The 12,236-nt window shown below is 58.4% G+C and overlaps 1 protein-coding gene across 3 annotated transcripts in view; it reads right to left on the bottom strand.

Moving 5' to 3' along the window:
* Positions 1-12,236, bottom strand: part of NPRL3 (NPR3 like, GATOR1 complex subunit) — a 36,605-nt gene that overhangs the window by 3,766 nt on the left and 20,603 nt on the right. For all 3 annotated transcript variants that reach the window (XM_007453640.1, XM_007453642.1, XM_007453641.1), the window contains 4 exons: positions 5,210-5,347; positions 4,146-4,302; positions 1,440-1,546; positions 878-1,007 (listed from right to left, as the gene is read on the bottom strand). In XM_007453640.1, coding sequence (XP_007453702.1) covers positions 878-1,007; positions 1,440-1,546; positions 4,146-4,302; positions 5,210-5,347 — 532 coding nt within the window. The remainder of the gene's footprint in view (positions 1-877; positions 1,008-1,439; positions 1,547-4,145; positions 4,303-5,209; positions 5,348-12,236) is intronic.

The following is a 12,236-nucleotide window of genomic DNA, read 5'->3' as shown; positions in this document are numbered from 1 at the left end:
CACAAACCTGTGTCCCCTGCATCGGCAGGCGGACTCTCAACCATTGCGCCACCAGGGAAGCCCCCTCTTAAGCTTTTAAGGACTGGTTTTGCCTAACAGACCTGGCACTTATTAAAGCAAATACTTTACTTTTGAAGACAAAGTCTTGAGAACACCCAGACCCATCTCCGACACCTGTCCCACCTGGCCCTGCCCAGAGCCCCAGAGCCCCAGAGCCCCAGGTTTGCAGTGGAGGGGAGGAGGCAAAGCCTCTTGGATCCAGGCTACACTCAACCCTGCCACAAACGCAGAACTCACCAGTTCGCTCCACACGTCTCACCCCTCCCTGGTGGCCAGCCCACCACACCCAGCACCCTGCCTGCCTCTCACCCTGACCAAGACCCAGGACCCCTTGGATGAGGAGATTCTGGGGACCAGTGAGCCCAGGACTTACACCCACAGACCCTGTGGCCACCTGGACCATGCAGGCAGGGGAGGGAGTAGGAGTGTAGGGACCAGACTCAGTGAAAACAAAATCCCCTCTGCGTCCCCCAACTATGGGATCCCCAGGCCCAGAAGGGGGCACCAAGTGGCTCTGTCCTCCCTGGAGAGGTCACCGATCTCCTGCCAATTGGGCCTCTTAACTGAGTTCTAACCCTAAGAAGTGCCCACCATGGGCAGGGGGGCTCCATGGGGGGAGGGACTTGCAATGCCCAAGTGTCTGCAGGCGGCCTAGCCAGGGACACGGCTTCTGGTCACCCTGGTAGGGCAGGTACCACCTACACAGCAAGCACCTCCCCCCAAACCAAGGCTAAAAGCACGGCAGCACTGAGAGCCTGGGATCAGGGACTGACGCCAGGTGGGTGGTTCCCGGGCTCCCTGAGCTCCTGAGACTCACCTCCTGCACAGCGGGGGCCAGGGGGTTCCTAAATTCTGACAAGGAGACGGGCAAGGAGAACTTAGCGAGGACAGACGGCAGGTCGTGAGATGGAAACTGGCGTGAGAACTGCTCAGCCAGCGGAGAGTACCTGGGGACAGGGGGTGAGGGTCCGTGAGCTCAGCAGACCTCCCCACCATTCAGGCGTCTGCACCCTCGCCATGAGCCTGTGGTGGGCAGGAGGGGGCGCAGCCTGGTGGGTGGGCCAGGATGGGTGCAATGAGGACAGAACCCAGATGCTTTCCCCACACCACAGCCCCTATGAGCCCCTTAGTCAAGGCCAAGGCTCCTGACCTCCCACCAGGTGCCCCGTGCAGCACCCACTGGCCGGCAGGTACGGGCAGGCCCTTCCTGGAGGCCGTAGGTGCTGGAAGAGCACAAGCCAGGGGTGCCAGGCAGGGCTGGACCAGGCCAGAACTGGAACGTGGGCCCAGCTGACCTGGGGAGCACCACCTGGCCGGCCCTGCCAGCCACGCCCCTGCCCACTCGGGGGCCCTGGGCTCTGGCAGCCAGGGAGACTCACAGACACACACTGGCGTTGGGAGAAAGCATGTAGACGTTGTTCTCACACAGCGGGTAGATGATGATGGCCTTGCCCCAGTACACCAGGTGCGCCGCAAGCTGGAAAACCTGCGGGCAGAGGGCCGGGAGGACAATGCTGGGGAGGCCAACCCACGCAACCCCCTGGCTCATGGCCACAAGCCTCTCCATCACTGGTCCCTGAGCCGTCCTGGCTGGCACCAGCACGGGGACGCTGGGGCACCCGAGATGAGGCCAGTCCAGCTTATCAAGGGGCTTGGCTGCACATCCCAGCAGAGGCCAGCCCACAGCCCAGCCGGCGCCCAGCACGGGGACGGGGCTCCACGTGACAGTGGATGTGGGTCACTGCACCTGCCTCCTCCACACACTCATCCCTGGAGAACATCCCACTGTCCTGCTGCCCTGACTCTCAAGACACACAGACCATGACGACAGGACAGGGAGCCAGGGTGAGACCACGGCAACAGGGACCGCTCATCCTGCAGCACCACGGCCAAGTGCCTCTGAGGGTGCATGCATACCTGTGACAGTGCCGGGGACACCTCTACCTCGTCTCGGCAAACAGGGCCTCCAGTGCCACAGCCAACTCAAACACAGAGGAAATTTCAGTTCCATCGCTGACCCTCTTCTTTCTCAGCCCAAGTCCCAGTGCTGATGGCTCTAAAGGACACAGGCCCCCTTCCTTCCATCTCTGCCACCACCCTCGCCCAATGGGCTCCACCTCCCACCTCTCTGCAGCCAGAGCGCCCTCTGCAGGCCACAAGTCTGAAATCAGGATCACCCAGCTGGAGTCAAGCTGTCAGCAGGGAGACTGTTCTTTGCTTCCAAGTTGCTGTGACCACACGTTTCATCTCTGCCTCATGGTCACATCCCCGCCTCCCTCTCAGAAGGGCCCACCCAGATCATCCAGGATCATCACCCTGTCTCAAGGGCGTTATTCCCATCTGCAAAGTCCCACATAAGGAAGGTCACACTCACAGGTCCCAGAGATTAGGTCTATGGGGCCACTGTTCACCCAATCACAAGTAATGTGTGATCCTAATTTTGTTATTCAGAGATTATGTGTTAATATGTATATAAAAAGCTTGGAGGAATCTAGGTTACCACTAGGATATGGGATTATGGGGACTTTCTCTTTTTCTGTTTATAATTTGTATGATATTTGAATTTTTATAAGAATATATTAATTTCATCATGACAAAAAACCCTCAAAATACTTGTAGAGTTTTTTTGCCTAGGATGGAACATGAGTGATTTTAAATCATCTGGTGACATTCACACCTGTGCTTGAGGTTCCAGCTGGGCTCGCTGGCCTCCCTCCACACGGGGGCCTCCGCTAGGTGGTCTGCTGCAGGAAGCAGCAGTCCCAGAGGCTGGTAAGGTCAACCACCAGCGCTGGGCCCCAGGGGGCATCTGCACGACCACACCAGCAGCAAACCCTGATTTGCACCAGGTTCAGTGGGAAGGGGCATGGAAGGAAACAGCAAGGGGACCCCATGGCAAGGCCGGGGAGAGGCGAAGGGGACATCATCAGAGCTTTGTCTGTGTCTGGGGGAACTGTGAGGCACAGTGTCCAAACAGGCTCCATGTTGGGCAGCCTCAGGGGACAGTGAGGGTCACCCCCTCAGAGATGCACACTCACAGGCATCTGCCAATCAGCCAGTACTCGTCAGAACACAAACTCCGCAGTACACACACAACAGCTAGCGCGTTAAATGTTCTGTGTCTCGTGGGTGCTAGGAAGGCAGTCCAGGAGCCCATGTGAAACACGAAGGCAGAGTCCGATAAACACTTTCAGATGGGGTGGACAAAGGTCATGGGGTAGAGATGGGGGAAGGGCTTATTTGGGACGAAAGAATCCAGAAAGGCTGCTTTGGGGAAAATGGCCTGAGAGTCAGGCCTGGTAGACAAGCTCCCCTAACGTGCTAAGGAGCAAAGGCCAAGGGCTCCCTGGAGGTGCCTCGCAGGGGCCTAGGTGGCCTGCCTCATGGTGCTCCACCCTTGGCCTTTGTAGGAGCCGCTGGTCCCTGGGCCAGGCCCTGCTGCCCCCTGGTGGTCACACAGTGCCCCATTCCAGACCCTGAGTCCACCCTCAGGCTGTCGCTTGGAAGGCCCCCTGCCCCTGGCCTTCAACTTCTCCCTGGGCTTTTCCTTGCCCCCAGTCCCGCCCAGGTTCAAACCAGATCCACAGCCAGGGAGGAAGGGCCCCCATCTGATCAGAAAGGGCAGCTCGTGAGCACGTGGCTCGGCAAGGAGGTGGCACCTTGCACAGAAACACAGGCCTGTGTGCCCGTGGGGCGTGGCGCGGGGAATCAAGGCCACTTGGGTTTGGTGCTGGCTCTGCATGGCTCCCACGTGGGCTAAGTCACCCTGCGTGCCCCTGCTTCAACCCTGCAAGCCCCCAGCCCTGGCTCTGGTCCTGTGCGGCCCCGTCACCTGGCACCACGATGGCCTCACTCCTCTGCCGCACTTTCACTGCCCCCTCCCCTCCACAGAGGAGGAAGTCAATCCCGAGGCCTGGTCCCAGGTCGGACTCCAGATCCACCCACCACCACAGCAGGCCATGCAGCAGCCCTCAGCTGGATGGAGGCCCTAGGGAGGCAACTTGAGGTGCCAGCTGTGATGCGTCCAGCCCCTCCCTGCTGCCCATCCTGCCCACCCAGGGTGTCTCCTCAAGCCCTCAGGGTACCTGCAGCAAGGCCAGGTCTGCGTCCTGGGCCAGCTGCTGCAGGTTCTTCACAGCAGACGTGGTCTTGATCACACGCACCAGGGCTGGGGAGCAGTCAATCGGGAGCTCGCCCAGCAGGGACTTCTCGTCGCTGAGCAGCAGAAGGGCGTGGTACGGGCTGTGGGGCAGAGACACGGGTCATCACAACCAGCGAGCCCCAGGCCCTTGCCCTGGGTGTGCATCTGCAGAGAAGAGGCCGGGGAGGAAGCAGAAGACAGTGCTGTGCCCTGAGGCCCTTAAAAACCTGCAAGGATCACCCACACAAAAAACTGAGGAAGGCCTGACGGGTGACCCGGCTCCATCCCCCCACCTCTGGGATTGCCCAGCAAATGTTCGTTCAAAAACGAGTGAATCTTTCCTAAGGAAAGAGTCCCAAATATGGGAGAAGCAAAATCCCCACTGCAGACTATGAACAGAACTACCTAGAAATACGCTTAGCAAGGAAGCCCGGGTCGGCGCACAGGCCTGGGGTGGGAGGAGGGACCAGGCAGTGCTTTGTTTTCTGTCGTCTCAACATTTTCTGTTATGTACCCAGATTTCCTTTTCTGGTTAAAAAACATTTAAGGAAACGAAGGACTTGATGGAGGAGGGGGAGGCAGAAGATTGGGCTCAGCGCTTTTCTTGAAGGAAATCGGTGACATGAAGAAACAGATCTCACAAGTTCTGATCTGAGCAGGAGGTCCGGTGAGTAACACCATGAAGACACAACACCTCCCGTGGTTGGCTCCTGGCCCCTGCCATGATGCTCAGCCCCACAGCCCTGCCCAGGCCCTCGTCTGGGACCGCAGCACAGCGCCCCGCTTGGCCAGGCAGTGCTGAGAGGGCCCGTGGGGAACCTGGGGTGGTCATCTCTAGACAAAACTGGACACAAAAGCGTGTATTTTCCCTCTGTAAACAGCAGCGCCCTACCTCCCAATTTCTGTGGTGGGAAGAGGAAAAGACGATTTTTGGAAGCAAGAACTTGGTAAACCTCAGGACACAGGAGAGCAGGGCCCCGGCAGGGTGTGCGTGGGGCTGGCACTCACCGGATGGCCTTCAGGCTCTGCTCGATGGCCTCGGGGGGAATAAGGCTCGTGGCCGCGTAGTGGATCTTATGGGGCAGGCAGAAGCTCACCTCCAGCCAGCTGTTGACGTGGAGCCGCACCACACCAGATGTGCACAGGCTGCAGAGAGCAGGCCGTCAGCCACCCACACAGCAGCTCCCAGCCGTGCACACAAGCCACACAGACACCCCTGAGGGCGCCTCCTCCCAGCACACGGAGGAAACTGCAGGGGGAGACTTCCAGAGCAAGAAAGCATCTTGTCCCGGACCTCAGTATGTGTAAGAGAAGAAAAAGTATTAGGAACACCCACAAAAACTGTATTCCTGGCCAGCCCTGGAATCTGTAGTCCAACTAGAGAGCCAGGGCTCCCATCTCTGTCCCACAGGCTCAGTGCACTAGGGGTATCCTGAGGCCGCCTCTGCACAGCTGCGGAAGGCTCCATCACAGTGGGCTGCCTGGCAGGGCAGGGCCTGTCACCAAAAGGGAGAGTTGAGCAGGAGAGGAAGGTCCTGCCGGGGAGGGGCCCGTCCCCCTGCAGACACCAGCAGCCCCAGGGGCTCCACGGCCACCGCCACCAGCCTCGGCTCAAACCTTTGGCTTCCCTCGTCTCCGTGATGGAACTTTGGTTCTTTCAAGCCCTGGCCTTGCTCAGGCCAGACATGGCAACTCTGTGTCTGACCCTCATCTCTCACATCCCACCTCAAGCCGTCTGTCAGTCATCTGCTTCATGGCAGGGACAAAGCCCAGACCTTCTCCGCTCCGGCCCCTCTGTCCACCCTCTCCACTCGGACCCCCAAGGCTCCCACGTAAGCAGGTCCCAACCAAGACCCCAGAGTGCCGGAGCCCTGTGGGACCTGCCCACTCATCTCTGACCCTGTCTCTCCTCCCCACCTCCCATGGGTCCAGCAAAATAGGCTGCCCTGAGGCTCTCCAGGTCCGTGTAATTGCCCTGGCCACACACTCTCCCCCAGGTGCCCCGGGGTTCCTTCCCCGCCTTTTCAGATCTCAACTCAAGCGCCACCTTCTCAGTGGCTCAACCATGAGCCAGGCCCCACAGGCTGCTCACAGTTCCCGTGTGTCCTGTGCACTGGGCAGCAGCATGACCTGCCATCTCCTGGTCAGTGCTGTTTCCCAACCAGAATTCAGTCACAAGGTGCACTGCTCACCATACAACCGGTAATGGTTGGGTACGTGGGGGCATTGAGGGCATTTCCTGAATGGAGGAAGGAAAAGGCCCAAGGAACATGTGTTCGCTCTGGGGGGACCATCTCTCAGGAAGCCCCTGCCAGGAGAACAGTCTCCTAGCGGCGCCGTGCAGGGGGACCACACACAAAGCTGGGGCCATGGCTCCGTGGCATGGCACCTGGTGTGGATGTGGGGAGAGCGACTGCTGGAGCAGAGGGCAAGGGGGTCTGTGCCCAGCCAAGGCCCACCTGCCCTGCCCGGGGTACCCTCCCCGTCACACTCCAGCCCCACTCTGCTGGCCCCGCTGGCGCCCAGGTCTCAGGGCTCTCAGGCACACAGATGCAGGGTGCTGGGAGGCGGCCCCGCTGCCCCCCACCCACCCCCCGCGCCCACAGGCCGTTCTTACAGCCTCTCCCCACAGCTCCGCCCAGACGGACGGCAGAATCCATGGTCAGCAGTTTCAAACGTAAAAATAAGCCTTCATTGTCTCCAGCAGGGAATGGGCAACGGGCAAAGGACCGTGGGAAGAACACAGAGCATGTCTGTGACCTCAACTGCCCCAGGACTCCTGCCAACACCAGCGTCTGCTCCCTCTGCCTGTCCTGCCACCAGGGCGTCAGGAGAACCAGGCCCCCAAGAGCCCCCCTCAAGGGACGGTCTTAGGCTCTGAGCTGCAGGGGTGGGGCTGCAGGCTGTGGCTGAGTCTGGAGGGCAAAGGTTTGGCCATTGCTGATGACACAGCCCCTTAAGGTGAAACCCAGGCACGGGTTTGGTGACTGTCACGATTTGGGGAAGAGACCCCGGGTCCTTCCCCAGGTCCCAGTGGAGGACACTGCTCTTGGCTTCTTCCAGAAGGAAGCAAGTACACCTGAGCAGACAGAGGCTCCTGGAGCCTCCCCACTCCTTGGCCAAGGGCCTTTGTGGGCTGGACAGCTCACGTCAAACCCTGAGAAACAGTGTCTTCAGGGATCAAAAGCCACACGAAGGGGACCCAGGGTAGTGGCTCCACTTGCCTGGGCAACATTTATGCTCTCAGCATCTGTGTATGAGGGAAGCAGGCGGGGGAAACTGGGCGCCAGCTCCTCCTCCATTCACTTCACCCCTGCTCGGAAAGGCTGGTGGATTCAAAATCAAGGTCTTCCTGTCTCGGAGCTCCCCTCTAGGACACGGCTCAAAGTGCCTGCTAGAATGAATGCCGCAGAGTCAGAAGTAAACACTGAGAGGCCTCTCATTTCAGAGGTAGCCGTGTGGGCTCCTCAAGGAGCCCAGGGATGCCTCATGCAGGTTGCTGAGCCACATGGCACATGCGGAGGCCCCAAGCACTGGTTCGGGCTCCTGGGGCACAATTTACAGCCCTGCACTTGGGGGCTCCCACTCAGCGGTGCCGAGAAAGACACAGGGAATCGTAAGCAAACTGTGTGAACACGAGAAGCCCAAGAGAGTGATAAGAAAAGGGATGGGGGGAGGGTGCAGGGGTGTGTATGGGCTGGGAGGGGGCTTGGGACAGGCCTCATGGAGACTCAGCTGCAAGTGCCGAAGCTGGGTACCAGGGAAATGAAGAGTCAAGGCGGGTGCAGACTCTCCACCATGTCACTGTCCCCAGAGCCCTGGCCACACAGTCTGGGCACACGCTGGCATGGGGTCCTCTTCTCTGGGGGGAGACACGCCCTCCCTGGGTCCCTAGTTTCCACGTGGACTTTACTCCATGTTCCCAACACTGGCGACCGCCTCCCGTGGGGCACTTGGCACTGAGGCTCGTGCCTCTTTACAAACAAACAGAGCTCTGTAGCGTGCAGACCCTGAGCGCCATCTCCAGCAGCACCCGAGGGCCAGCTGCAGGCCCAGGCGAACCCCGGGACACCCTGGAACAAGCCAGGAGGGCGGGCGCCGCACTGGGAATGTCCTATAAACCCCACCGCCATCAAGAGGTGAGCCCGGAGCTGCGCTGAGGTCCATCAGGAGGAAAGGGAGGTGTTTGCCCTTGTTTCTCAAGTGTGTGCGGTTTTAAGACAAGACTAGCAGAGTAGAAGTTGGGCCCGAAATGGGTCCTGGGAAGCTCTCACTTCTATTTGCCGGCAGTTAACGGTTGGGTCTGGGAACTCTGAGGAAAAACACTGCCCCTGTGTGAGGCTTATCCGGCCCCTCCCACAGCTCCGAGACGCCGCCCCGCCTGCGACTTGAGATAGATGCTCCTCCAGAGCCCACGTCCTGAGGCGGCCACACCGGCCTTCCAACAAGCTCTTATCTCTCACACCCCAGACGACTGTGCACCAGCTCATTTCATCAGCTCACACCTCAGCATCCAAGAGAGAATTTCAATTCCTAACCTAACGTCCTCCTCTAGCCTCGGACCGGTCACCCTTCTTCCTGCCCCAGGCCAGAGACCTTCGAAGCCAGCCCTACACCCTTTGGTCCAAACACAACATGCACTGGGACGAAACTGCACATGACCCACGAGGTTTGGGTGGGCTCCAAAAGGCCAACCTTGAAATGTTTAAGTTTAGGTTTAAGTGCGCTTCATGGCAACAGGGACTGAAATTCCCAGGATACTTGCGGACGTGTCTGTGGGCCCACCCCTGCTCTGGATGGGCAGCAGTGAGGCAGCATCCCCAGCACACACAGCACCACCCGCAGGCCTGGACCTGGGTGGCTTCCCCAGGCTCCCAGCCTCCCGGGCCCACCACAGGCCCTGTCAGCTCTGAGAACTCTTCAACAAACACTTCTTCGAGCCCCACGGAATCCACATCAAGGGGACTCGTGTTTATTCATCCCTTCAACCACATGCCGAGCACGAGGGCTGTGTCACAGAAAGCGAGGGGATGTCCCTGACCTCATAGGGTGCTGTCACTCAAGTCACGAAGCTGCACGGGGAGACACAGGTGCTGGGCAAGTTGAGGCGGCCACAGGCGCGTAAGTTCCAGGGCACAGGACCGCCAGGCCACACCACAAACCCGGATTTTAATTAAAGCAGCCAATCCAGAGCCATTCCTTTGCAAAGTCCCACCCCAACCCCTAACCTCAACCAGTTCTCACAGCTTCCAGCCTCTCACTTCTGCTCTGAGAACGCCCTTCCCAGGGGTCAGCCAGCAAGTCTCCACCAAGAAAGAGCTGCATGTTCCCCGCCGCCTGCGCAGCCTCCCCTTCTTAGCTCCAAGGTGCAGTCCACCCTGCAGGAGCAGAGTGGGCCAGGCCACACCCTTGAGGCCATCACGGACCTGGTGGGTCAGAGGGAAGAGGCCACAGACCAGGGGGCTCCTGGGAAGTCTCAGAGCCGCTGCTGTTGCCAGGCGGGGACAGGGGACGGGGAGGACACCGATGCCCCTGGGACTCCTGCGGGAGAAGCACTGCCGGTTTCCCTGGGGCCGGACCCAGGACCCAGGAGCCTGTTTCCAGACCCCACTTGGTCAGAGTGAGGTCTGGAAATAGGAAGGATGGGGTGGTGTTTCACCTGGAGGAAACTGACACACCTCGGTTCTGGAAGGAATCTAAGTGCTGTATGGTGGACCCTGGCAGCTGTTTTTGCCGCAAACGCTGACTCCTGTCCTTGGAACTAGTGCCACTAGAGGGTGCTGGGCTGCCCCAAGCCCCAGCTCGGTCGGCCCAGCAGGTCACCAAGGAAGCAGCCAACTCTGCAGGGCCTCATTCCCTCCAACTTTCCAACAAAATTCAAACCTAAGAAATCACAGCTCATTATTCACTTAGAAACATAACGTCTGGTTCTGGTTTGCTTTTTATTGTAATTCCACGTTAGCGTGAACTTAGCTTGTAGTCTAATCCTGCTGGAGGCATGCAAACTCCCACTCAGAAAATGGCAACAGTTTCCAAGGAAGGGCTTTCTCATACCAGCCCACCCAGACCAGAGGGCAGTAATTCTCTTACTGCAGGAAAAACTGCCATGTGATCATGTGGATAAAAAGAGACAGGGTCAGACTACAAGACTAGAAATCTGTTCTGGGTCAAGACCAAGGCTTCGCCAAGAGGTCTCCAGAGCAGGAGGGACCAGAAACCAAGGCAATCATGCAGCAAGGGGCGTTTCACGCTGCTCTGATTTCCCCCAACGCCCAGAGGTCACCGAAATAAAGAAACGGAAACTCCAGCCCGGACGCACACCCCAAAGGACAGCTCTCCCTCCCACATAAAGACACCTGTGCCCCCAACAGAACACGGGTGAGGGGGGAAAACTTCCCTGGTGGTCCAGTGGTTAGGACTCTACGCTTTCACCACAGAGGGCGCAGGTTCAACCCCTAGTCGGGGAACTAAGATCCCCCAAGCTGTGCAGCTGGGCCAAAAAAGAAAAAAACAAAAAACAAAAAACAGGTGAGGAGTCGGAGCAGAGCGCTCACAGAAAAGGAAACAGGGATGTTCCACACGTGAAGTCGTGCACACCTGCATTCAGATAAAGCTGCCCTGAGACCCCGTCCTCCACACATCACGGCGGGCAGAACCCAAAAGCTCACAAGACCCTGTGCTGGCAAAGCTCAGGTGATGCTGATTCAGGTGCTGCTGATGGGAACGCAGACTGAGCCACAGAAGGAAGTGCCTCCAAATGACACGCACACCTGACCTATTCAGCCTGGCAATTCTACTTTTAGGAATTTATCTCATGGATGCACAAGCACTCGCACAAAATAACACGCATATAGTTGAGCAGCATGTCTTTCAGCAGCAAAAGCTGGAGTCAATGATGCCCCAGGGAGGGGGCAGGCAGCTGTGCAGCAAGAAGTCAGTCCCTATTTACCAAGAGACAGACGTCTGTAGGTAAGGTAAAGGGCGAACCGTGCACTCAGTGCGCTCTGGCTACGAAAGGGTTCACTGTATGTGCTTTAGCACCTTGCGACAGGGCGCACAACACTCGGCTGCCTGATGCAATGCACCCTGCCACCAGGAAGGAAACCTGGCGAGGGTGCAACGGGAAAGAAACTCTGTGCTCTGACTTTCAGACTCAAAGGACAGGTGACCTTTTCAAAGGCTTAAGTTAAAAAAAAGGAAAATTACCAAAAGGTCATGGTGATTATCACTGGGTATGGGATTATAGATGATTTTTATTTCCTTTATATTTTTTTATATTTCCTAAATGTCTATAATAAACACATATCATTGGTGAAATCAGAAAAAATATTAACATTAAAAAAAAAGAAAGGGACTTCCCTGGTGGTCCAGTGGCCAACACTCCATGCTCCCAGTGCAGGGGGCCCAGCTTCAATCCCTGATCGGGGAACTAGATCCCGCACGCCGCAACTAAAGATCGCACACGCTGCAGTAAAGATCCCCGATGGTGCTGTGGCCCCAGCTCTCAGATCAGGTCCACCTCCAGCAGGGAATGTGGGTCCACTGGACAGAATGAAGCCCCGAGAAAGCCGGGGCAGGGGAGGTGCGGGAGCAGAGGAGAATGTGGGGAAGTTGGGGGTGGTGGAGAGGAGAGAGGCCTGAACCTACACACTATCTGTCCAGCAACATGCCTGGTGCTGCAAGGTCCCCTCAGCCCTGAGAGGCCCCTGGTGAGCCAACTGGCCAGGTGCACTTGGGCAGACAGCCCCCCCACCCCCATTCCCCATCCCATCCCCACTGCAGACCCAGGGCCAGGGAGCAGTGGTCAGAGCCACAAGGACACTCTTTAAAAAGAAGAGAAGTGGGGCTTCCCTGGTGGCACAGTGGTTTAGAGTCCGCCTGCCGATGCAGGGGACACGGGTTCGTGCCCCGGTCCGGGAAGATCCCACATGCCGCGGAGCAGCTGAGCCCGTGAGCCATGGCCGCTGAGCCTGTGCGTCCGGGGCCTGTGCTCCGCAACAGGAGAGGCCACAGCAGTGAGAGGCCCGGGTACCGC

Source organism: Lipotes vexillifer, unplaced genomic scaffold, assembly GCF_000442215.2.
Source record: "Lipotes vexillifer unplaced genomic scaffold, Lipotes_vexillifer_v1.1 scaffold914, whole genome shotgun sequence".
Classification (NCBI taxonomy): domain Eukaryota; kingdom Metazoa; phylum Chordata; class Mammalia; order Artiodactyla; family Lipotidae; genus Lipotes; species Lipotes vexillifer.
Note: the sequence above shows the minus strand (reverse complement) of the source record. Positions and strands in the feature narration are given on the sequence as shown.